Source organism: Rissa tridactyla, chromosome 18 (genome assembly GCF_028500815.1).
Source record: "Rissa tridactyla isolate bRisTri1 chromosome 18, bRisTri1.patW.cur.20221130, whole genome shotgun sequence".
Classification (NCBI taxonomy): domain Eukaryota; kingdom Metazoa; phylum Chordata; class Aves; order Charadriiformes; family Laridae; genus Rissa; species Rissa tridactyla.
Window position 1 is genome coordinate 5,091,222 of NC_071483.1, and position 26,314 is coordinate 5,117,535.

At 49.3% G+C, this 26,314-nt stretch overlaps 1 protein-coding gene and 3 non-coding genes across 13 annotated transcripts; all 4 read right to left on the bottom strand.

Moving 5' to 3' along the window:
- Positions 1 to 1,252: 1,252 nt before the first annotated feature.
- Positions 1,253 to 24,596, bottom strand: TRNAU1AP (tRNA selenocysteine 1 associated protein 1). Of its 10 annotated transcripts, none has more exons than XM_054223440.1 (14): positions 24,455 to 24,596; positions 21,368 to 21,465; positions 20,477 to 20,576; positions 17,797 to 17,849; positions 16,328 to 16,459; positions 13,071 to 13,190; positions 11,450 to 11,612; positions 10,865 to 10,898; positions 6,697 to 8,534; positions 4,299 to 6,238; positions 3,112 to 3,186; positions 2,386 to 2,436; positions 1,936 to 2,045; positions 1,253 to 1,528 (listed from the first exon to the last, which is right to left on the bottom strand). In XM_054223440.1, exons 1-9 carry the CDS (start codon positions 24,479 to 24,481, stop codon positions 8,398 to 8,400), a joined length of 864 nt encoding a protein of 287 aa, XP_054079415.1. In that variant the 5' UTR covers positions 24,482 to 24,596; the 3' UTR covers positions 1,253 to 1,528; positions 1,936 to 2,045; positions 2,386 to 2,436; positions 3,112 to 3,186; positions 4,299 to 6,238; positions 6,697 to 8,397. The 10 variants fall into 10 exon arrangements, with proteins under 10 accessions (XP_054079415.1, XP_054079417.1, XP_054079416.1 ...); XM_054223442.1 differs by having other exon boundaries at positions 4,299 to 4,425; positions 6,154 to 8,534; XM_054223441.1 differs by having other exon boundaries at positions 4,299 to 4,425; positions 6,025 to 8,534.
- On the bottom strand, positions 1,651 to 1,721 carry LOC128919065 (small nucleolar RNA SNORD99). Its single transcript, XR_008469812.1, has one exon. It is a non-coding gene; the product is annotated as a small nucleolar RNA SNORD99 (small nucleolar RNA).
- On the bottom strand, positions 2,553 to 2,683 carry LOC128919069 (small nucleolar RNA SNORA44). The gene has a single exon (XR_008469816.1). It is a non-coding gene; the product is annotated as a small nucleolar RNA SNORA44 (small nucleolar RNA).
- On the bottom strand, positions 3,420 to 3,568 carry LOC128919068 (small nucleolar RNA SNORA16B/SNORA16A family). Its single transcript, XR_008469815.1, has one exon. It is a non-coding gene; the product is annotated as a small nucleolar RNA SNORA16B/SNORA16A family (small nucleolar RNA).
- Positions 24,597 to 26,314: the final 1,718 nt, after the last annotated feature.

A 26,314-nucleotide genomic window follows, 5' to 3' on the forward strand; every position in this document is an offset into this window, starting at 1 on the left:
CCTGTGTCCCCACCTCACCTGAACCTCTCCTGGCCGGCCGTGTCCCAGAGCTGCAGCTTGGCCCTGCCGGCGGGTGACAAGGGGATGGTGCGGCTGTAGAAGTCCACGCCGACGGTGGGGCAGGGGGTGGCCGCCCCCCCGGCCGGACCCTCCGCGAAGCAGCGTAGCAGCGACGACTTCCCCACTGCCGCATCCCCCAGCACGATGACACGGAACTGGTAGTGTCCCCCGAGGTCGGGGTCCTGGGGGGCACCGGTCCCCATGCTGGCGGCTGCGCTCGGTGGCCAGATCCCGACCTGGCGGGGATTTGCTGTGCTGGCAGCGCTGGGGACAGGTCTCCAGCCTTGTCCCCACCCCGCAGCACCTTCCCCCGGTGGACAAACAAACTGTCACGGGGAGGAGGGAGAAGCTGCTGGCCCCATCCTTGTCCTCCTGTCCCCAGGACGCTGTTTGGTGCTGTCACACACGAGGTCTGTCTGTCCCGCTGTCTGGCTTTGGTGACAAAGACAGTGACAGCCAGGCTGCGGGAATACAAAGAGGCTGCCGAAGAGGGGCTGGTGCCTCCGGGGAAGCCAAAATCATGGAGGGGGGGGAACGGGACACAAGCTCCGTGGAAAAGGGGCTTTTGTATCCCCAAGGGGAGGGGGGAAGAGGGGTCAGAGGAACCGACTGCATCCCCAGGACAAAGGTTCTCTCTGCTAACAGCCGGCGCGGGGACTTTGCCATCGCCCTGCCCTCCCCCTCGGGCAGAGACAGGCAATAACAGCCCCCCCGCGACAGCTCTGGGGCTGCTTTCACCCCGTTTGCTCTCCATCGGGAGAAAACAGGCGACGGGAGTCACCGGGGCTGCAGCAGAGAATGTTGGACACGGTGAGACACGGCCCTCGCCCGGGGAAGGAGCCGCTCCATGCTCCTCTGACTCCCCCGGAGCATTTCCTGCGCCCCAGGGACCCACCACCCCAGAGGGGGGGTTCCAGCAGAAGAGATGCTGCTGGTCAAGGTGGCTGCGGTGTCCAACGGGCTTTGGCACCACCTCCCTCGGGCAGGAACTCCATTTAGGATGAGCACCGACGTTCACAGGCAGAGACACTGATTTCCAGGAGAGCAAAGCACATCCCAGTCATCCACCAGTTGCCCACCGGGACAGCCAGGGGAGAAGCGGCAGAAGCCCACCGTGAAGGGTGGGCAACCTTCAGGTGCAAGAAGTTGCTCCAGACCAACCAACGCACCCCAAACACAAGCAGAGCGAGAGTTTCAAGTGATTGCGTTTATTCACCCTCAAAATGCTTTATATCCAAGCTCTTCTCCTGGGAAAACTCCACACAGCAGGAACCGCTCTGCCATGCCGGTAAACGGGAGCCTGAGCAGCACCCGCAGCGGCTGCTCCCAGCTGGGGGAGCTCCTGGCTCAGGAAGGAGCCAGATCTGGCTACGCAGAGCCAGTTTCCGAGGAGAGGGCTGGGAAAGAACACGGTCTTGCACCAAACCCTCAGGGACTGGCTCATCTCAGCTCCGCGCCCTACTGCCACCTAAAGAGGGGATAAAAAAATAATCCAGCGTGAATGATGCTTGACTCGGCATTGCTTTGGATTTCACCCGGGTTAAGGAATTCCCTGCTGCCCTCTCTCCATGGGGTGGTTTCAGCTCCCCTGCCTGGCCTCAGCCCCATATCCGCAGGATTCATCCGACAGTCTCCAAAGAGCAGAGTCATCACAGACCAGGCTGCGCTCAGAGGGCTGGTGCGGCGCGACTGATCTCACCAACACTCTGCTAACAGGCTGCCCAATTAAAAACCTTACTAATGAAGTTGACCATTCCCACTGGCCACTTCCAGCAGAGGCACAGTCAGCCTGAACTGTCCTCTGTCCTCCAGGACCGGCGAGATCCCACTCACCAAACACCACACGCCAGGCAATTACCCGCAAAGGCCACTCACGTGCTCCGTGTCACGGCTTTCCCACTATTCCGGCCCTATGGATGCAACCGAATCCCTTCACCAGGGACAGGTTCATACGCTCTCAGCCTTTTCCACTAAGCGAGGAATTCCTGAAAAAAGCAGAGCCCCAGATAAGTATCTGAAGTTGACGGGTCGCCATTCACCGGGAATCAACCGGTTCCAGTGTAAGCGAACCCCAGCAGACCCTCCCGGCCCCTCTGCGCCCCACGTTTATTCACCCCCATCCCCAGCCCTCCCGAAGGAGCAAGGCCCACACGGACTGTCTTCCAACCAGCCTCTCTCAGAGCAGGACCTCGCCAGCAAGGAGGCCGAGACCGGTCTGAATTTTGTTTTTCCTCCTTTTTCGACCACGAGATCGGTATTCAGATCTGATGGGAAAGGGATCTGGAGGGACAGGCTGAGGGCTCCGAGAAGGGCACGTGTCCTCACCTCGCATCTATCCAGCCAGCGGCGGAGCGAGCTCCGGAACACCGAGCAGCCCTGGAAAACATCGCAACACCCTCAGCAAGCTGCAGACCCACGAGTACACATACCTGACACACCCCACCCAGGAACCACCAGCGCCTCGGAAGCAAGAAATACCCCAATTCCTGAAAATATATAGGAGGGGCGAGTGACAGCAAGAGGCAAGAGAGGCCCAGCAGTCAAAGACCTTCCCGTTGCTCTTGCATGTTGTTGGAGACCTGTAGCTACTGCAGGGAGCCACAGCTCTTGGATAAACATGCAGAGTCATCGCTGAGCCCGCAAAACCCGATACAGCTTCAGGCAGAGCAAAACCAGGGTCATCTACTGCCTTCGGATCACATTTGATCCCCGGTTGTGCCACAACCCCGGCCCTGTGACACTGGAGAAATTCCCCTCTTATGCCACCCATCTCGACAGAGCAAGAAATAAAGGGATTCTGCCGTTCTTAATGACCAGAGGGATATTTCCAATGGGCCTCGGCAGCAGGAAATCCTGGTCTGCGGGTCCCAGCACCGCGCAGGAGCCCTGCAGAGGATCCAGAGCAGTGGGAACAAGGCCCACAACCGGCATTATCTTGCTAGTAGAGGGCCACGAAGTACAGCTGCTCGCTGCTCCGGCCAAGGGAGACCCTGAGGGCAACCAGATTCCCAGTGTAAGGGGAGATTCCAGAGCCTGGATTGCACATCTCACCTGCCCAGCGCTGCCGAGCCGAGGCCGTCACCAGCCATCCTGTGTGCTGGGATCGCCCTCCACGCCAGGATGCTGCTGGGGAAGAACAGAGTCCGGAGCGTCAGGCAGATGTCAGGAAAAGTATCATGGATACCCACCCCCTGCCACCAACTCGTGCACCAGCTGGGACCCCAGAAGCGGGTATTTGGGGTGGTCGCTTTCTCCTAGCCCCGAGTCCCCCCCGACACCCCCGGCCAGGTTCCAGCTCCCGCAAGTGGCCAGCGGCACCCCGACGCTCGCCCTCACCTCGGTAGCCCCGCCCCGCAAGGCCATGTATTTTCCTGAAATGTTGCCGGACAGTTACGGAGGCTCAAACTGAGCGGCGACCGTCGAGGAAAAAAAAACCCATCGCTCTCGGCTCCTTTTTGACTGCGTCTGCCACACCACCCAGACAGACGCAGCTTCGATAGGGCCGGGGCAGGCCTGCAGGCCGCGCACTCACCCGCGGCGCCATCTTCCCCGCAGGCCGGGAGGGAGTGAGCAAGGCCCTCCCGCTGCCCCTCCACAGCCCATCGGAACGCCGCCACCCGGACGCAGAGCCCACGGGGCGCCGATGTGGCGGGGGAGCCCCGGGGGAGGGCGGATGGCGGCGGATTGTCCCGGCGCCGCGCCTCCACCTTCCGTCCGCCGCCGCCATCACAACGAGAGGCGGAAGGCGCCGCGCGGTGGCATTTTATAGGGCGGCAGCGCGGGCGCTGATTGGCTGATGGGGGCCTGGCCCTCCCGCAAGGCCTTCTGGGAGTTGTAGTTCGCGCCGCCTACACCCCCTCCGGCCATGCCACCCCCCGCCATGCCATCCCCAAGGATAAACCGGCCCCTTCCTCCCGCAGCAGCAGGGAGGGCAGGGGAAATGCCACCCCCAAGCAGCAACGCCATGATCTGTAACCCCCCCTTGCACTAGGGGGTGAGCCACGCTCCCCCACCCCGCCTAAACGAACCCCCGGGCGGGGGGCACAAAGGCAATTTCTCTCCTCTCCTCCCCGCAATGTGCATTTCTGGGGTTGCTCTTCGAAAAAGTGAAGGCAGCCACCACGTTCTTCCTACTCTTTCCTCCCTTTTGGAAGGCAGGAATGGGGTGGGGGGGTACAGCCCGCCCCAGGGGAATGTAAGGAAGCTTCTCATAAATAAAAGCATCTCTACCAAAATACCTCTGTCAGGTTCCTGGCGCGTGGTCCAGAATCAGCGGAAAGGGTTTAAAACGAGAGCATCTGGAAGGGACTGATGGTGAAGCCACAGCCACCCTGAGAGATGAGGCTGAAAAGCCTGAGGCTGCCCCTGAGAAAGCGCAAAAAAGGATGAGGGAGAGCAATAGTTAGTTTTTAATCTGTTCTGAGCAAAATGCACACGTCAAAAAAAAAAAAAAAAAAAAAATCACAGCGCTCAAGAATCGCCCTTTCAAGCTGGTAACCCTGCCACCAACGTGCCAATTACCAACAAAATAAGCCTGGCCCCCATTTAAAGCCGAAGAGAGGCTGGAAATGAGCCCCAAACCCCTGTGTGAGCAAGCTCTCCCAAAAACAGCCCCTTGTGAGAGCCGCCGGGGACAGGGGACAAGCAGCTGGTCCCGTCCCCCTCCTCCTCCAGGGATCCGGCAGCTGCTCTGCCAAGTCACGAGGCCACCCGGGTTCTCCTCGGCACAGCCGAATCCCGGGGGCGGGACAAGAAACTCTCTCGTGGCAGCAAAAAATCACACCACCCCCAGAATTCAGACAACCTTGGAAAACATTAAGCGTTTGGGAAGAGAATCTTTGAAATCCTAAACGGTGAGAATCCCCAAAGAACAATCCCAAAACCGAACAGGTGCTCAGTAAACCTCAGCCCACCATGAGAAGATGGATGGAGACAACTTAAAAGATATAAAAAAAGGAGATAGTTTCTGTAGGGATGCTCTAAACAGGCGAAAAGGTAAAGCGAGCGTTGTCAGACTGACATCTTCTGAACTAGCTCTATCAGTTTCTAAACGTAGCTATCGCGTTTTAAAATTCATCCCCTATCCTGACATCGGATTAATTTCACGTCTAAGCAAATCCCAGGTTAAATCCAGAAACTGGTGTATCCAGTACGCTTTACAAGATACACTGGCAGATAGCGAGGCTGGAAGGTAAAAATTCCTCTCTGATCTTGTTTAGCAGAAGCCGGGGATTAACAAGCCGGTAATGAGAAACCGAGCAGGCAAAGATCAGAGGCAAATATCTCCGTTCCTCAAAAGGGATTTAGAGAAATACCCGAGGGTGTTCAGTACTCCTCGGTGTGGGGGATATGAACCTGGCTCCTGAAAACGGGCCAAGTAACTGGAATTTTCGCTAGCCAGACTCACACGGAAAACATCATCACAACCCCCGGCCCCGACTCGGGGCTGCGCTGGTTCAGACCCACATTGGCTAAAGGAACGGGTTTAAAGAAACTCCTCATCCCGCTGGAAGCCGGTCAGGATTTCTCACAGGCCACCCCCGATGCTTACTGTCAAGCTTTTAATTAAACACATGTTAATTGGCAATGGGGCACCCCGCAGCCTCGCAGCTTACGCTTTGGAAATCACTACTTCGTGCCCAAGAGGAGTGACGCCCACGTCTCTCCGCTCCGCAGTTGGTTGAACATTTTCCAGCCTCTATAAACTCAAACAGTAATCCGAGAGTCCCTGCAATTTAGAGTAACGAAATTGGCTCATCCCACCTCCATCAAGTAACACAGTGAGAACGTTCGAGCGTTTTTGTAATTACTACTAAACGCTGCATGCCGAAAGGCAGGATACTACATAGTCTCAGTCGCGGATTTCGATGCAATTTTCAAGAATTGCATAATCCCAGAGAGCGGTGATTACCATCTGCCGTGGATTTCTTGCCTTTAGCACATAAAGATAAAAGCAGAATTTACCTTACTACACGGAGTCCTTGTCTTTCATCTTGTGTTACCCTAAATGGTAATTAATCAGGGCTTTTCCTGTAGCCATCCATGATAAACAAAATCCCACACTCTGTTTAACTTGGATTCCAAAACACAAACCCTACAAAATCCAGGTGACCGGCTGTTTTGTAGCTCCACATAAAAGTCTCCTCTGCGCTTCAGATGCTGCAATAATGGCCGGGAGCTGAAAAATGAACATTAAGATGAGTAAGCGACACGCAGAAAAAAGCGCAGAGAGATTTAACAGCTCAACATGGGCCGAGATTCCCCCACACAACCCCAAAAGGCTGGCTCGCACATCAAGGGACCGTGGCCCAAAGCCTCACGTCAACCTCTCTCCTAAAAGGAAACGCTATTTTGAGCTCGGCCGCAGCAGTAAACAGGCTTCAGTGGGAATCTGTCCTGGACTCTCTACTCCCAGATCGCTCTCCGCGCAAGGGCCCGAGGGTCTGTACGCAGGCGGCTCTCCTAGAATCCAGGGGAAGCCACTCCTGATGGCTCAGACCACCAGACCACCAACTTTCTTCCCACCAAGGCAGGTCCAAAAGAGAAGGATCGAGGGTAGCACTCTTGCAGCGCAGTAACAGAACGATCTAGAAAGCGTTTAACAGCAGAACATAAAGAAAACCTTCTTTACATCACCTCCAAAATGCCACTCTCTTGAGCGGGCGCTTTTCAAGAAGACGGACGTCATCTGAGTGTTCAGCACCGCTGAGCAGCTACATCAGAAGAAAAAAAGCCCTCTGCTCTCTTCCACCTCTCCGCTGCCTCTGAAACGCTACCAGCACACGCGGGGAACATTCATTGCCTTAAATTCAGAGTAAGCGAAGGTTGGGACGCTCGTTAACAGCCCACAGCACAGTCAGATGAGCAGCAGGAGGAAAAAATTCACAGCAGATGAGAACGCGGGGGTCCCGTAGCCCTCCAGAAAAATGCTAAATCCAGTATATGCCACCATTCCCCTCATATTCAGAGCGCATTTACCATCGCTGTTGCTAGAAAGACCACAGACTGACAAAGATAGCATAATTATGGACACAAACAAAGGTGTAGCAGAAGTAGGCTTTATGAAAAGTATTTAAATTTCGTGGCAAATCTCTGCATCGACATGGGCAGGGAGGCAACTAAACGCTTTGCAGTAGCAATTTCAGTTACCCAAACTATTTCTTGGATAGACATTTATTACAGGTAGTTCATCTGTTCCTATTTCTCAAAGAGTTTAAGGCACAAAAGCCTGAAAAGGGCTTATAACATGTACATAAGTGCTATTATGTTCGCTGTCACCTCTAATGCAACATAATATTCGCTTAAATATATTGCTTGTCCATCCAGCTTATACAACATCCAGTAGAAAACTGCTTTCCAAGTTAGCAACAATTTGTTGCACAATATATCGATTAGATTGCTCTGACCCGTTTTTGCTGCAAGATCTTCAGTCTCACCGTTATTTCACTCTGCCAGGACAGTGGAAGACGCTACGAAACCTTAACGAGACCATCAAGGTGTGTCCGCAATGAAAGTAAAGGCATGATACACAAAAGTTAACATTTCGACAAGGTTGCTGGTAAAAGCGTTTGAAACTGCTTGACTGATGGGGAATTATTTCCTCGTGCAAATTATTTCCTCAAGCCAAACGAGCGAGAGACCACCAGAAGGCATTGGTCTGTAGCAGTTTTATAACACTCCTTTCTGTCTTTACTCTCCCAAATGCTCTTCGGGTAGACTGCTTAAGAACACCCAGCTATAACGTGTCTAGCTCAAGATCCCAGCTCAGGTTAAGCAGAACATAAGCTTTCATCTCCATGCTTCTTCCCCGTGCTCAAGTTACAGCAACCTTACCCAGTCACTAGAAAGGCTTTTGAGACATTTTAGTGGCATCCAACAATGATTTTTTTAAAATAACACATTCCCAAGGGTTGGATCAACTGACTGAAGACAATTAAATGGGCAGCAAAACAGAAAGATGGGCAGGAACCAAAATGCAAAGGGTAATTTTACTTAAAAGACCAACTTTTTTATTGTACGTTGGAGTAGAGTCTTTCCCCTGTGCCATCTCGTTGAAAGTTTATAAATTACAATTCCCAAGAAGTATTAAGAGTTCATTTCAAGACAAAAGGAATCAAACTGTTGCAGTTCTAACTTTCACCAGGAATAAAAGTTACCACGGTGCTCCTATGATACTCGTTCTCTACAGGAAAGGCCACAGTCCTCTCCTGTACTTCGAGTAACAGACCTGGGGTGGAGAAAGGGCCACCCCTCGCTACCGCAGGATCCGGGTGCAGCAGAACAGTCCGGAACGCGCTGGCAGGTTTGTCACACAGACACAGCGCCTCAGCAACGAGGCTATAACACGGCTGGAATCTCTGACGAGACAGTGTCCAAAGGCTGCCAATGACAGTCCATCAAGGCATCGTAGAGCTCTTCGCTCTGTTCCATAAACTGTTTATTTGCTTCGTGGACGTCCAACTGAGGCGTTGGATCTAAAGGAGGAAAGACAGACGGACAAATAGGTCACATGCCAAATGCGTTAGGAAAAACCCCACACCCCAGAAACATGTTAGTTTTATTAAAACCAACGCGGGGGGAGTCACAAAACATTCCCAGCACTTGCCCAATCACGAACCTGACTGATTAGCCCTAGTAAATCTTTCTGCAATGGGATAAGAAATAACTACATCCAAATACGTCCCTCTTTCCAGCGGCGATTGCCCCCATAGCAGAGTCAACAGAGAGAACGCATACCTGCACCTCGCAGCCCAGTGTAGCCACTTAAACTGCCAGAGAAGGTGGGCTGGCACTAAGGCACCGGACTGCAAAGTGGAGGAGCGGAGGCGCAGGCACACGTTCCGTTCTGCTCCCTCCACTACAGGGTCAGAGTGGATGGCGGGGGACGGTAGCGTCTTACGCTGCTGCAAGAGTCACCAGAGCTCATCTGCCAAAGCCTCGAACATAGAATCATAGAATGGTTAGAGTTGGAAGGGACCTTAAAGATCATCTAGTTCCAACCCCCTGCCCTGGGCAGGGACACCTCCCACCAGCCCAGGTTGCTCCAAGCCCCGTCCAACCTGGCCTTGAACCCCTCCAGGGATGGGGCAGCCACAGCTTCTCTGGGCAACCTGGGCCAGGGGCTCACCACCCTCACAGCAAAGAATATCTCATCTAAATCCCCCCTCTTTCAGTTTAAACCCATTTGCCTTTGTCCCACGGCTCCCCTCCCTGCTCCAGAGTCCCTCCCCAGCTTTCCTGGAGCCCCTTTAGGGACTGGAAGGGGCTGTAAGGTCTCCCCGGAGCCTTCTCTTCTCCAGGCTGAAACCCCCCAACTCTCCCAGCCTGTCCCCACAGCAGAGGGGCTCCAGCCCTCCCAGCATCTCCGGGGCCTCCTCTGGCCCCACTCCAACAGGTCCAACAGGTTCTTCTGTTGGTGGCCCCAGAGCTGTAGGCAGTAGTCCAGGTGGGGTCTCACAAGAGCAGAGTAGAGGGGCCAGATCCCCTCCCTCACTCTGCTGGCCATGCTCCTTTTGATGCAGCATCTCACAGTCAGTACCCAAAGAAGTGCCAGTGACACCCAGTGAATTATCTATGAACATGTCCCCTGTTTTACAGTTGGAAGAAATGCTTGTAAAGCATTTTGGAGCTGGATAGCAACCCAGCGGGTACAATTCTGCTGCTACCAATGCACGCTTAACATTTCACAAAAATCGACTCTTCGTATTCCCCAAACGACTTGTAGGATGTCACGCTCACCTAACACCACCCACAATCTAAAGACCAGGTTATCAGATTAGCACAATCACATGGGTTAGTACGCGGCTATCAGAGCGCAAAGCAACCAGACGACGGAATGGAAAAAACTACAAAACACATCGGGAATAAAATGCTTGTGAACACGTTCGGTTTTAGCTACATCACGTTGCAACACACGACAGGAGAAGAGAATTATGAAAAAGGAATGACACACTGGCAATACATTATTCGAGTTTCATACAAATTTCAACATATTAATTTAATCCATGAGAAAAAGACACCCCAGAGCCATTCCAACTATAGTACTGGTGTGTTAGTTTCAGAGAAAGGAAAGCTCTGCTGTAACGCCTTTAAAAGCCATTAAGGGCTTTCTCACTGACATCATTACTGATACCTATAGATCCTAAAGTAAAGGATCCAGCTGCTCTCTCCTACCACCATCTCATTTCTAAATTTTTTTAAAGAGAAGAATAAGAGAAAGACAGAAATTTGGCACTGCTAGAATGGAATGATGTCGGGGCGGCTAACGGAAAAGTACAAGTATGCAAGAATATTCTTGCATCAATAAATGAATAGTGCTTGCCTGTATATCTGAAACACCAGCACGGTTTAGTGGCCCATTTCAAGCGATGACTGCTAAAGCAAATATTTTATCAGTGTGCTAACTGATACTATTTCTTTTTTTAAACTAGAAGTGCAGTCAAGTATCCTGGGCTCTAAATTCCAAGATTTTACAGAAAAACAGAATACCTACATTGTTTTTGTAGCATACCAGAAAAAATACTTAAAAAAAGGATACAAGTTTGAGTACTATAGAAGATTAAAATCTTAATGCTAGTGAAGTCAACTAATTTCAGTCCTGACAAGGTTCAGACTAGGAACAGGAACTGTAAAATAAGGTTGCAATTGCGCTAGGTGATAGCGACCCACAAATTTTCTCAGAGCTCGGAGGTACTCAAAGATAAAGGTATATCGTGCGCTGAAATTAAGGGCCAATTTGAGAAAGACTTTTTCTAATCAGTGCAGAAAAAACAGACACCTTCAATATCGAATTCAAGAAACGTACCTTCCAGTGCATCCTCACCAACTTCTTCATATGTCTGCAAGGAAAAAACCAAACCCCTTAGAACAGCAGATATTTACTGTTTCTTTTATGAACATCACGTGTTGATTACTACTGTCATATACAGACTTTTATGTCTGATTACAACAGAATTCTTCACATACACGCCTCGTGTTCCGCTCCCAACAGACTCCACGGGGGAGATCCCACACTAAACTTCTAACAGTGGTAGCAGTTCTTCACACTCCTGTGGTGAAGCTGGGTGGCCGTCCTGATCTGTTCTAGCCTCTAAAACAAGGCTTAGCACTGTGTGTCCAACTGGCCGTGTCAAGAGAACCCTTCTACCGTTGACAACCGTGTTACGAGACCCTGTGTGTCCTCCAGACCTTTTCACCCCTCCAGTCCCAGCAATATCCCCCGCACAAGGCAACAATACGCATCAGGGTCTGCTAAACACTTTTGCTTCCTCAGTATCTACAGTAAGACCCCAGAGCCTGCAAATAAAATGTGCCCGTCACCGTTTTGTAAGCCACCTCGTGTTTCTGTGCTGACAGATCACAGAAGCGTGAGTACGTCGCGCTGTCCTACCTGCATTGTGCTCTGCGTGTAGCCGTACTGGGGATAGCTGTAGCTGTAACTGCCCGTGTTCTGGTCGTAGCCCCACTGGGCATAGTAGTTGTGATATTGTTGGTAATATTGGTTATAATTATAGTTGTACATCTGATTGTACTCCATTGATTTCACACGGTTACTTAAAAAAATAAAGCAGGAATAAGTTGCAAATAATGCAGAGCGATTATGAAAAAAAAAGCAGTGAAATAGCTTAAGATACAATATGGTACATAGACAAGGCTTAGTCTAACATGCAAATTTCAGTCTTTAAAATATATTCACTGTTTACTGCAGCAGTATTTATCATTTGCATACATTTGCAGAAAGAAAGAAGTGGTTGAAACTTAACGCCCTTTCCTGTATTCATATTCATCTTCATTAATAAACATTGCTTTCATTCTTTATGAGTTAACTTAGTAACACTTCCTGGCTTTGGGAAGGGAAGAGTTCAGGACTATGAGCCCCAGTTTAGAACAATCCTGAACCATGATGCAGATTCTTGGGGCCCTTTTTCTTTCTGATAAAGTAAATAAAGTACTCTGCAGCCTCCTGAGACAAGGTACTGAGTCTTGCTTTACATGAAGAGTTAAAGACTTAGAGCCTTGCAAAAGAACTGGGGTTTTCTTTGGTAAGAATGGACAAAAACCTCTCCCTTCCGCCACTATTGTACAGAAGCCTAAGTGACAACCAGTCGTCCCCACTCCCACTGAACGGGGTGATCTTCAATGCACGGGGTTGGAAGAGCACATGAAGTAAAAAGGACTACAAGTAATTGAAAAAATAAACTTAAATAGCCCATGAGCTGACTAAAATTCACATTCCCAAGGAACTGGGAATCCCACCTGATTATCAAGATTTGAAATAATGAGATGACAAGTATTGTTTGAAGATGAAAATATGTCACACATAAAGCTATGTCTAATGATGAAATTGGTGAGAAGTGGGAAGAGGGAAACATCAATCTTCTCACCACGATATTTCTCACTTTTTCTGCTTTTCTCTTCCTTATCCCCCCAAGACTTCTGAGGTCACTGAAAATCTAAATATTATTCAAATAGGGAGCAATTACTATTATTCGTATTACCCTAGTGCTACGAGCCCCAAGTCAGACCAGGATCTCATTGTCTCAGGTTCTGAACAAACACAGAAAAAAAAGTTAATCCCTGCCCCGAAAGACTTATATTTAGTAGACATTATAATAGAATTAGCAAGGTAATAGAGCTTTGCTATCCAGAAATCAATAAGCAGATTTAGGCTATTTCAATTTAACGCAAAGGAACATATACTTTAAAAACAGTCATATTTAAATACAGTGTGTGTACTTGTGTGTGTTCATATTTAAATACATGTGTCTGTATTTAATAATGTACACAAATAAAAACAGTGTAAAATGCTTACTCTTGATCTAACGTCGTAATTTTTTTGAATTCCTGTGCACTTTGAGACCCTAGCTACTTTAGGATATTCGTGGGTATTCCTTCACTTTGTGATGGAAACATCCAGGAAATGTACCCAAACCACTAAAAGACATTTAAAAATACACGTGATTTCACATCACGGTGCTTGTATAGAAACGTCTGCCTGCTCTTGTACTCACGCTTTTGGAATAGCCACACTCAAGCGTACGGGTTTAGAGCCCAACCCCACAGCTCCTTGACACTCCGTCAGCGCTCGTTTCTGTTCCAGTTCATCCGTGAATTTCACGAACCCGTAACCTCTGCAGAGATACAGAATAACTCATATAAAACAAAAAACGCCGGGGCCACTTTTTTTTTTTTTTAAATATTTACAGTGAAGCAAAAATTATTTTTTAAAAACACAGCAAATGAAACACTTTCGCTAGGGCTGTCCCTGCTTTTAGTAGTGATAAAATTATTCTGTCTTCCAGTTGCTTTTGCAAAATGCCTGAAACCGTACGTCCAAGCTTCGGCAGGACTTTCAAAGTCTTCACAAAAGTAAAGTGGTTCTTGTGCCAGTGATTCTGAGGAACTGGAAGCGAGCTGACACGAGACATGTCGAAATGCATGAACAGACGGTAGCAAAGCCTTAAATCTATACTGGGAGGATACAGATAAACTAAACAGTTGCAAGTCAGCACAGGATTGACAAGACACAGGCACTGCTTATATCGAAAACTGCCTCACTGAGAAGGAAAACACTGCTTTTCTGTAGGATTGACTGAGACACGCTTTCCAACCAAGTCCTTTTTTCAACAGGAAAATACTCAAAAAGGCTTCCTATGATTCCCAAGGACGGCGTGGCCCCATCAGCGTTCTCAACAGTGGACCTGAAAATGAGTTCTTCACGTTAAATTCCTAAAACTTGCTCTGACAGCATGACTTGAACAGGGATAGCACACAGCCAGCCACCCCTCAACCCCGCGGCGAGCCTTCGCTGCGGTGTTAGCAGTGCTGTAAGTCAGCCAGACACAAAATAGTAATTCCCCTCCAACCCCAAAGGTCCTTTGCGTGAGATTCTGATGCTGTAGTGACTCAGAAGCAACGCAACAGCATCCAGGAGGGCAGTGCCAGGATCCCAAGATGGGCTGGGCTGCCTCACGCAGCAGAAAGATCAAAGACTTAGGTGTGGGAGGGAAAGAGGAATCCATCTAGGCAAAGGAAGGAGTTTGGGAGGGAAAGGGCTTGTCTACCCGGGGAGAAGAACGAGCCGTAAGCAAGGGTGTAAATTTACAGCATGTTATCTATTCTGTGGGAACACTTTAAACACCAAATAACACACTATTTTGAAAGCAGCATCACCTATTACTCGTAGTAGGTCCACACTGGAAGCTATTACAGAGCAGTTAGTGCCCCATAAAATGCAGTATCTTGCATAGCAAGCTACGCACGCAAGTCCAAATACATATTTTTACACATATATGCATGTATGCATGTGTACTCCTCACATACAGAAGACCAAATCAAAGCTCAGGCTTATCTATATTCAAACTGCATAATCAAGCAAAAGCAAAACTCTGCATGGGTACACAGTCTGTTTAATTTGCCCTCCGTGAAAAGACTGTGGCAAATTAAACCAGTGCAAGCCAAATTTTAAGTCAGTTTAAGGTGTCTGCACACAACAGCCTGTAAGTTTCTAAGCTGCTACAAAGACTCTTGTAGCCTTTCGGGTGGAACCAGGAGCGTGTCAGTGAAGCCGGGAATACTGGAGTTCCGAAATAGAGATGGACAGATAAAGGGTGGACGTGGTGTACAGGAATGGATGTCGGGTGCAGCAAAATGCTTCTTCCAACTTTTCCAGTTTCTTCACACCAATGGCTAAACCAGATTTCAGTACAGAAGAAAACCCGCCAAGAACTCGTTTCTTCACGGCCAGGACCTCCCTGGCAGACATTCTGTCCTGTCCCTGCAGTTAGAAGCCCCCCAGCCTGCACCCTCAGCAGAAAGCAAAGAAGCAGGCACAGCACTACAGCGTCTGGCTCTGAGCTCCTCTCTTGCCTGGACAAGAGGTGCAGGGAGGAGACCTTCCTGATCTACCTGCCCTGGCTGGAAGGGACAGGGCTTCACTAGGCACGTCCACAAGCCCCGCGTTCCTCTCACGCATCACACTGACACTTGCAGTTGCCTCAGCTTTGAGTAACTGCACAAGTCGCAACAAAGCCCCTGGCAGCAACACCCCAGCACTGCTAGGGGAGCAGCTGTGCTCTTCCCAGCAACAGGCCTTTCTGTCCCTGCTCCTTCCCCACTTCCCAAGCTACCACAGATTCCCTTTCCCTGAGGACTGCACTTAGGAACAGTTCCCAAAGCCCAGCTAATGGCCCAACCTCCATCATCCAACACCTATTTTGTAGGCAGAGATTGAAGCAGGTGCAGCAAAACAAGAACTGCTGGGTTTACACCTCTGAGGAGGAGGAGGAGGAGGAGGAGGCACCCGGAGCCCACTCCAGCAGTGCCAGTCTCAGGTGAGGTGGCAGTAAGATCATGAGAGTGACTTAACAGCCAGAGAGTGACTGAGCAGATCTGCAAGAGGTTCAGGTTGCAGATGAAGAAGAACTTCATTACTAGGGAGGCAGCGCAGCTCTGGAACAGGCTGCCCAGACAGGTTGTATTATCTCCGTCCTGGGAGGTTTTCCAGGCTACACAATGCACGGCTGACCTGATCTAGCGCTGGCAGCAGTCCTGCTCTGTGGGAGGTTGGCCCAGAGACCTCCAGAGGTTCCTTCAAACCAACATGGCTAAGACTGAGAAACCTTATGTGAGAAAGAGGGGAGATCTACAGCCGTATTCTGTCTTATCACAACATTCCTGTAGGTATTATATCAGAATGTTGGGTTTCATTGAAGGCATGTTCTGTATTGAAAACAAGGATGCTCACCAACTGGTCCCTCTTCTAGGAAAAAAAAAAAAAGAGTTTAATTTTCTGCAATTTAGAAAATCTTTTAATCACGTTAAGAAACCTGACTTTTTGATATCTGTTTTTGGCAAGACGCTGCCAGTAAAGATGAACAAGGCGGCTACTAACAATGAATCATAGCTTTTTTTGCCCTACCCTATTTGAAACAAAAACCCGTACAGCTTTCACAGGAATACACGCTCAATAGCCTAAGGACTGCAGAAGCACAATTCCATCTGAAAGTCCAGGGAAACGGTGTTTCAAGATTACTCAGACAGTTTTCAGCATTTTCAGAAGTGCAATAGCATACTGCCAACAGGAGTGACAACACGCTGTGGTGACTATCAAAACCCAAGCATACTGTAGACTGAATGTCCAAGAACATTGTATTTTAAGATTAGTAAAATCTAAGCTGATAGAACTATTCTTTTTCCCTTGCTGTATTATATCATTCCTGTTGCTGCATGTGAAGTGAAAGAGAAGAATGAATAAAAGATGACTTACTTGGATACTCCTGCCTGGTCCAAAACAACTTTTCCACCTCTACACGATGGATAAACTTTAACAAAAAATTCATATAACATGCCATCATCCACATCAGGAGTCAGGTCTCCCACAAAAAGGGAATATTCTGGACTAAAGAAATGAAAAGAAAACTTCTTAAGTACAATTACACAAAAGAAGAGGCGTGCTGAGTGACAGCTAACATTTAGCCTAAACATTTGAAAAGCGATATTAAAGGACTATTTAATATATACTTTAAAGTGTCACCAGTTAAGTTGCTTAGGTGACTAAAATTTTTATTGATGCAGCACAACTAATCTACTCAATGCTGCTTTTTATTTAAAGAGAGTTTAATTTTTTAGTTCTCACGGGATATCTCTGGATTTCTAGTATGGCAAGAAAACATTAACGTTTCATTTATAGATTTGCTATTTCCGATATACTGACCTGAAATTATAACATATGAATGAAGATACTTTGATGCTAGAAAGTTTTAAATATCTTCAAACACTCCTGACAAATCTGCTGTGCTACGCAGAAGGCAAAGTATAAAACTGCCAGGCAGTTTCAGCCATCCTCCCTCTGCTAAAGACTCGCGGGGCAAGTAGCGGGAATGGGAAAGGCTCTGCGATCCATCTCTAGCTCCAGAGCAAATGGAACCATAAGAATTAGTTACCAGCCCTCAATCTCATTCTTGGCCCCACCTGTCATGCCTTGATTGTAATCTAAAAAGTTGGGGTTTCTTTTTAAAAGGTTCATAAATAATCATTTAAAATAAAAATATAATTGCTGAGATACGAGCTAACACTCCACTAACAAACTGCAGGATTCTGTTGCCTTCACCCTCGTACACACCTCCCTGAACAACTCCTTCGTGTTATTATTACTTCAACTGTGTAAGTGTTTCTGGGCAGGTGTTATGAAAGGTACTCACACCCCCCAAACCTCAGGAGCCTAATTCAGCCCGTTTGCCTCCTTCGGCACCTTTCCCTGTCCACGGAGAAAGATGGGCTCCTCCAGAGGGCAATTTGGAGCACCTCTCTCTCTCTCTCTCTCTCTTTGCTGACTGTTGTGGGACTCCAGCCAGTTAAGCCAGGTGGTGTGAAACCACCGCATTTACCTTCAGATGCTGAACACATTCCTGGCATCATGCAGTATTGCGATGGGATGCATCCGCAGAAAGTGCTAACATGCTACAGCATCACCACTACCTATGGCGTGTGCCAAGGCAGTTTAATACAATCTACATTTTTAATTATGGGATTTAGTTATCTGGCACTGCTAGACAAAATGGTACAAATATTAGTCGTACGCATCTCAGAAATGCTCCCCTATCCAAATTTACTAGCTGTACATCTCATCCGGCAATGACGAACTTGTGGCTTAACATATTTTGAATACTCTTTGCAAGGCAATTAATAAAGAGACATTAAGCAGGCAAAACTAATATTTGAATACTGAGCATTTACCTGTTATCGGGCTGTTTTCCATACGTTGCATAATTCAATTTAAATCGCTTTGCCTGAAACAAGGCAAAAATGAATCCAAACAATTAGGAAAAAATACAATAAGCTTATTATATACAACTTTCTAAATGCCGGCAGGTGTTCAAGGCCATCAGGCCAGCCAGTGAAGGTATCAAGGACAACGTTTTTATTTTATGTCAATACAGCTATAATAAGGAAAATCAGCAAAGAACCTGCACCAAGAGGTTTGGCCTGGCTACACCTACTTCACCAGTTCATAAGGTTAGTGAAAGAGAGATGAATATTACATAGCATCAAATTTCTGCACCTTTAAGCAAGACAGGAAAACAGAGGTACTAATAACTAATATTAAATTACATCTAATTTTAAGGTCTTAAAATGAAATGACAGCACAAACTGTTGGACGCTTGTGATTTACAAGAATACTGGCAGAACAGAGTCTGCCACATTGGAAAATGGAATCAGTCCCTGAGTCTGGAAGTATGGCTAAATAAAAGTATTCATTACTTTTTTTATGTGCTGATTATGTGCTGATTTACTAAGATCCCAAACCAAGTTTTTCGTGAAAGCCTTACCTGTCATTGGACACTGGAGGCCTCCCTAAACTTTGCACCTGACTTTCTTTTTAAACAAGTGTCCCAGGAGCCCAGATTTGTGCCCGCTGGCACACGCGGAACTCCTTGCCCCCATCCTACCAGGGTTCAGCAACTTGTGCCCAACTCACATTTAAGTTAAGACCGAGATCTAAGGAGTTGGGCTTCTGCCTCAAAATCCCGAGGGCCTCAATCCCGTGGGCATTCTTACATGATGCTTAGCACACAACGATCCAAGCAGGTGCACTGCAAAGCGCAATGGTAATTGCAATTTTCTTCTGAACCATGTCTGACAGAGGAAGAAACAAAGGACTGCACTCCTGTGCAAGAACACTGGTTTCCCAACTCACCCAGACAGTGGAAGACCTAAGCTGGATTCCCTCATCAGCTTGAGGGGCTTCAAAACCATTTTCCCATCTCCCAACAGGCTTCCAAAGCAGATATCCCTCTGCGCTACACACTGGCACAGCAACAACATCAAGGGGAATTTGGCCAAAGAAAGCAAGTCTGCTGCGAGCCCATAACCTAGAGATCAGGATGTTTGTTCAGTACAGCGGAGGATCTAGTGTGCTCCTGCACCCTGGATGACGTACTTTCTTCCCCCAAAGATAGCGTAAATAATTCTTGGGAAATAGAGCAAAGACTGAACTCTAGGCTATAGTCGTGTTCCTTGCATGCTTGCATTCACTGGCGCACGGTGGTAAGAACTCTTTCAGTGGACCATTTATAAGCTCACACAAAATTTAGATTCCACTGTGAAGCACTTTCATCTTTTGTTTGGATTTCGCTCTTCACAATATTTTGGGTTTAAAATCAATGAGAGACCTGAGAGTACTTCCACTCAAATGGCAAGTGGGGACACTAATTCTGTAAAAAAGAGACAGCAACAGCACCATGGCTCGCTGTTATTCCTTTGCCTGATTCAGTATTTAAAAATAAATACAAGAGTGAGCCACATTCAGTTTTCTGCAAACAAGAGAAAAAGTATCTCAACGCAAGAGATGAGCCGGACAGTTGCCTGCTGAGTGCACTGATTTAGGATCTCTGTCTGACATCTGTAATTCTCTCCACGTGTTATGTAAATCATCCCTCTACACAACAGCGCATTTTGAACTAAATTGTGGATAAAGGCGGGTACTCCCGAAACCAAACTTCAATTACTATATTACTCCTTGCAAGAGCTGCTCTCTTTCTCTCTCTAGTGACTATAGAAGGCATCTAGGAATATTAGCTTCCCTTAACTGGGGGCTGTGATTTGCAGTATAAGGGCATATTAAACATGACAAGTGAAACGGATATCTCCGGGCCTCTCATCTACCCCTGTTAACAGGGAGCTCCATCCTCTCAGGCAGGTTGACCAAATAGTTCAAAGAACACCACCTGAACTTCCCAGTTTCCTACTCAAGGCATTAACTGCACTGAAATAGGCAACAATTTAATATTACACTGTAACTGAGGTGATTCTAGAGCTGCTTTATGAACCAGTCATCCCAGCTACCGCAGCCAACTTCTGTGGGTCCAACGGGCAGCTGTGTCAGCCGTCCCCTTTTAATCTACTACACATTTGAGTCAACATCCTAAAATTAGCCTCTATGACTATGATTCCTCCTCTTCTTCTGAACTACCTAGCTTTTACGGATCCAAGACATTCGTTACGTATTGCAGTTATACAACGGACTAGCTCTTTCTCCACTGTAAATAGGTTTGAATGACTTTCATTTGCTAAGGGCCAAGAATAATGCAAGGCTTAAAAGTCATGTTCCTCTTGCAAATCAAAGTTACTCAAAACTCAGTGTGAACTTGCAAGTTCTTCTTGTACGTATGTATCGCAGAAATACAGCATTTCTATACCCGTATTTTATCCAGACATTCACACAGAAATTAGTATTTTTCCAACAATTTTCTGAGCAAGAACACTAATAGTTTTATGCTCATTACTTTAACTCTAAAGAAAAGAAGAATCCCAGTTTGCTAACTATGAATTTGTCTGTACTGATTCAAAACAGAGATTCTACACTATCTATTCCTTCCCAGTTTTGCTTCCCAACTGGCTGATTTCATTTACTTACCGGTGTAGCACCAGGAAGCGGTTTTCCATTGATTTTGTGTAAACATTTCTCTGCAGTAGCTAGATCTGCAAATTCTACAAAGCAATAGCCTGCTGGAATTCTGAACATATGACACAGGAGAGGAGAGAGAAAGATTTCAGATTTAAAACACATTTGAGAAGGAAAATTACATTTTTAGATAACTGGTAGGAAATTTGCTAGAGTTGCAATACTTAGAACAATTTCTTTTTCAAATCATAAACATCACCTACCAAAAAGAAGCTAGCAAAGTAATCTCGGATCTCAAGTGGTGATAGCCCCTACTTACCAGTAAGTCGTGTCAACATAAGCACACAGAAAATATTTTTGCTCGCAATCAGTTCGCTTCCTACTTTGACTGACTGTGAATTTTCCCACCCAAGTTTAAACAACTGAAAACTGAAATTCCAACATTTACAAGAATAGGAAACTACTTTATCCTGTGTACAGTCACTCATTTTATTCCAAATGAACTCAAAAGCTTCTCCTATTGCTCTTTCTAAGTCAGACTTCCCACCTCTGCCAGCATCACGTAGCTGCGCTAGCGCAACGATTGACAAAGACTAGTCACTGGAGCCTTTCAGCCCAGGAGGTGTAATTCCCTTGGGGACTGCATGGTGTACACAGGCCGCTCTGAATGAGTGCTGAAGCACTGCAGGATGAGGGCCAAACCGTGGTTTGTTGATGGTCGAAGAGCCAGCAATTGTCCTCTCCATTGCCATCATCAATATACCCGTATTGTTGGCAGCAATGGTGAAAAGCTCAAAGGGAAAATCACTGTAATACGGACAGGACCACAGCGACGGGCAGAGGGCAAACAGTTCAATCCAAATGCACTGGTAGAACAAACCGAGAACAAGCATAAACAGTTACCCTGTCAACCTGTTTCGAATGATTTTTACACTCAGTACAAGCTCTCCCATGGTGGCAAAGGCTCTTGAAACAAAGTTTTCATCCATATATGGCTCCAGCTATAAAAGCAAAAAAAAAAAATAGTTAGACCAAGGCATCTACAAAAAGGAGAATATATGTGTCAATGTCACCCTAAGCAGTTAAAACATTATTGAGAAGTATTTTACCCTTACACTTCAAAAAGAAGACTCATTTAAGAGGGTCGATGCCACTCAAAACCAGCAGGCATGCATGAACCAGGCTCAACAGTCTGCAAAGTGGAACCCAAGAGACAGCATGAATTTCAGAGAACAGGGAGCTTTCACAGAAGGACAAAAGCCACTCAGAAACATACAGCAACAAAGTGAGCGTTCACTACACGGAGCAGGGGATAAGGAGATGGCAGGCTCCTGCTCTGTATGCCAGCGCGATCAGTACACAGGCGCGGCGCAGCAAAGGGTGCTATGATGAACGGGCGGCATGCGTCAGGTAACACAGCCCCCACCAAGCTGGGGTAGGGGTTCGCAGAGCCGTGTCTACCTCGCATAACCGTGGAGGTACGCAGGGCAGCACTTGGAGGGGAGACTCCAATCGCGTCCCGCAGTAGGTCTGCGCTTTGTACTGCACAGGGGTGCACTGACTGTGTTTATGTCACAGGTGAGAGGGTGGCACCGTGCACGTCAGAGTGTGTGTGAAGTGCAGGGCAGTGGCACTGTGTGAGTGAACATGCTGGAGAGCAGGTGTCTGTACGGCATAAGTGTCTGAAAAGTCTGAAATGGCACCGCAATTTGGACCAAATCTATGATGAAGGACTGAGGGAAAAGGATGCCTCTCTGTGTAATAGAAAGCGGAGGAGGGAACTAACTGAAAGTCAGGTTTTGTTCAATATGCATGCTGATGGGGAGCACTGCATCTGAGAGGTAACATGGGGTCAGGGTGTGGGGGAACATATATAGCTCCATATAAGTATATACACCTGCGTGGGTATGACAGATGGCCTCGTGGTAACTGACAGCCCTCGAGTGTGTTTGTGTGTCTGTCAGGTACCAGGTGGCTCCATCACCTGTGTGCTTGACAGAAGGTGACAGTGAGTCTGACAGTGGGTGACCATATCGCACTCGCACGTGCAAAAGGTGGCAGATGCCCTGCGGAGGTGCGAGTGTAAAGCTGGAAGGACTCTGTTACATGTGCCAGAAGCAGGAGGCAGCACTACTCTGTACAGACATGGCATGCAGAGGGTGATCCGGTGGGGTGTGTGCACAGGAAAGCCAGGCTCATAAAGGCAACAGGTGACTGTTGCTTGAATGTGTACATGTGTGTTTCACAGAGACGCAGCTTGCTTGTGAGAGAGGTGACTGAAAAAGAAGATGGCCTTATGGTGGAGGGGTGGTAGATAACCCTTTGTGCGGGTAAAAGGAAGAGACAGCAGACTCCGTGGAGTCTGACTGCAGGAGTGGCAAGCAGTGGCGGGCTCCCTGATGTGTCACTGTATGTGTGCAATGCAATGGCAAACTTGGTGTGTGGGTGAGTGTGCGTGTAAGAGAAGCATCCAGTGGGATCCTCAGTGAGGTGCTGCGTTGTGTGTACACACACGCACGAGAAAGACTGAGGAAGACTACAGGGTGCACTTGTGTGTGCAAGCAGGGCTACGCAATGTGCTGCTGTGAGTCTGGAAGAAAGGGGCTGGAGAAAGATGCGCGTGCAAGTAGCAGGCAACACGGGAAATCGTGATACGCTGGTGCAGCTGCATATACATGTCTATATGCACATGCAGGTGTATAAAAGCATGTGGCAGGCAGCAAGGACACTACAATGCAGCAGTGGGATTGTACATGTGAGTGTAAAAGTGAGACAGTGTATACGTGAGACAGTGCAGACGCTACAATACAACGTGAGCACATACATACAGGTGTGTGTGGGTGGGTGGCAAAGCGCTACAATACTCTGGGTGTGAGTATGCCGCCACGAGCGTGTATGAAAGTGTGTGCGGAGGGTGGCAAGCGGTGAGGGACAGAGGTGCACGAGTACGACGATCCTTACAAGCGCGTGAGTGCACCCACAGGCGTGCTGGTGTGGGGCAGGCAGGGAGGGATACTCTTGGATAGGTGCATACAAGCAGGCGAGTGTAAGTAAGCATTAAGTGGCTACAAACGTGAGCACAAGCGTGCGAGCCCAGCGGTGTGAGTGAGTGTGTAAGTGCCTTAAGTGCCTACAAGCGCCTAAGCATAGAAGCCAGCATATAAACCCTCGAAGCACGCAAGCATACAGGCTTTTGAGTATGCGAGTGAGTGTGTAAGTGCCTAATAAGTGTGAGCATGAAAACGTGAGAACCTGTCAATGCCCACGAGCGTGCCTGCCCACCAGCGTGAGCGCAGGCAGCACGGGACACTGGTGTGAGTGCCACCAGCGTGCCTGTGACCCTGGCTGCGGGCAGGTCACTCTGAGGGGTGTGTGTGTCTGTCTAACTCTGTCCGTGAGCGTGTAAGTGCCCATGAACGTGCCTGCCAGGCTGGGGTTTGCGTCTCTGAGTGTGTGTTCGCATGTCAGCCTGTGTTCGTGTGCGTGTCAGCCTGTGTGAGCCTGCCAGCCCGCACAGGAATGAGTGTGTGTGAGAGTGTCAGTCAGCTCGAGAGTTTGGTGTGGGTGTCAGAGCGCGTGAGAGTTTGTGAGGCTGTGTCAGTGCGTGAGGGTGCCAGCGTGAGGGTGTCAGTCAGTGCGAGGGTATCAGTCAATGTAAGGGTATCAGTCAGTCAGTGTGAGGGTGTCTGTCAGTGTGAGGGTGTCAGTCAGTGTGAGGGTGTCAGTCAGTGTGAGGGTGTCACTCCATCGGTGTGAGGGTGTCAGTCAGCGAGCGTGAGGGTGTCAGTCAGTCGGTCGGTCGGTCGGTGTGAGGTGTCTGTCAGTCAGGGAGCGTGAGGGTGTCCGTGAGTGAGTGTGAGGGTGTCAGTCCGTCAGTGCGCCCCAGCCCGCGGTCGCCCCGGGCCCTGCCGCCCCACCGCCCTCCCGCCGGCCCGGCCGCCCCGCTGCCCGCCTCACAAAGCCCCGCGCGGGTCCCGGCCGGACACTCACGTCCCCCATCCACAGGCTGGCGGCCATGCTGCTCCCCCCAGGCCCCGCGGCGGGCTCAGCGGGGCCGCGGCTTTGGCCTCCCGGCTCGGCCCCGCCGCTGCCGCCGCCGGCGCCGCCTCACGCCGAGCCCGCGGCCCGCTCCGCCGCCGCGCTGCCCCGCCGCCTCCTCCGCGGCGCCCGGCGGGCGGAGAGAGCGGCGCCCCCGCCGCCACCGGCGCCCCCGCCCCGCGGCAGCGCCCCCTGCCGGCAGGAGGAGCGCCACGGGCGGGCGGTGGGGGGGCCGCAAGATGGAGGCGGGTGTGAGGAGAGGGGAGAGGGCTGGGGGACAGCACACTTCCCCCGGGATAGGAGCGCGGCGGTGGCGGGGCAGGGAGGAGATGTCCGCCCCCGGAGAAGGTCTGTGTGGTAAAATGGACGGAAAAGCAGGCAGGGAGGCTGCCCACCCCGCCTGGCGAGGGGCAGGGGGCCCAGCGCCGCGGCCTCCATTAGTGCGGCCCTTCCTGGAGGCGCTTCACGCCCGAGGATCTCGGCTCTTTCTGAAAAGGCACAGTGAGTTTCCAGCCCCTTTAACGGGGCAAGAAAAGGGGGTCTGTTGCGTGCTCTGAAGTTTCACGTGTGAGAAGACAAATACAACAACCCCCCAATTTCCTAATTAAAAGATCTGTGTGTTTTCTGAGGCGGGGGTTGAATTCATTTTAGCACTCCAAGCTGACAGCCCAGGCCCCCACGCATCATGGGATTGCCTTAAAAAAATCATGAGGCTTTTAAATGAAGAAAAGATTAATTACTTCATGTCGTAGTACACAGGACTGTGCCGTGCTCTGCGCAAGTATCGTGAAAACAAATTGCATATCCCAAATAATTTGGTGTCGTAAAGCGATAACATTCCTGACACTGTGGTGTTTTAAAAGCCCTTCAGTTGTGTCTTCAAGATGTCCTCGCAGGAGTTGGAGGTGCTGGAATAAACAGTGTGGAAGTTTTTCGCTCTCTGCTGTGAACATGCAGCTCAGACACTGCTGTCAGTGCCGGCACGTCGTTTACAAGGTCAGACACTTGTTGGCAGCATCAGCAGAAGGCCAAAGGCTCAGTGTGGTTTACTGGGTTGAGGAATAGAATCTTAGAATGGTTCGGGTTGGAAGGGACCTTAAAGCCCACCCAGTGCCACCCCCTGCCCTGGGCAGGGACACCTCCCACCAGCCCAGGTTGCTCCAAGCCCCGTCCAACCTGGCCTTGAACCCCTCCAGGGATGGGGCAGCCACAGCTTCTCTGGGCAACCTGGGCCAGGGGCTCACCGCCCTCACAGCAAAGAATTTCTTCACAAGATCTCATCTAAATCTTCCCCCTTTCAGTGTAAAACCGTTCCCCCTCGTCCCATGGCTCCCCTCCCTGCTCCAGAGTCCCTCCCCAGCTTTCCTGGAGCCCCTTTAGGGACTGAAAGGGGCTGGAAGGTCTCCCCGGAGCCTTCTCCAGAATCTGTGCTCCAAATTCCAGCCAAAGTGGGGCTGCCCCTGGCTCTGAGGTTTCACCACTCGGCAGGCAGGAGATCCAGTCTTTGGGGTTGTCAGCAGCACGTAGGGCTGGATTGGGAACGGTGTAATCCTCCCTCTTCTCCTCTTTACTCCCCCAGGCCTTCGACAGCAAGGGTGGCAGTTCCTGGAGCAAATGAGACCAGTAGTTATGATGGAGCAGAGACAAGAGGACCTGGAGCACTGAGGGCTGTGTGCTTGTGAGCTGGTTGGTATTTCGGCGTCACCCAACACTCTGTGAGCCCTGTACCCTCTTATGAAATGCCAGGCAGAGCTGCTAAAGCACCGGCTGTGGTTGTGCAGTCACTGCGGCATGCCATAAATCCGGCTGATG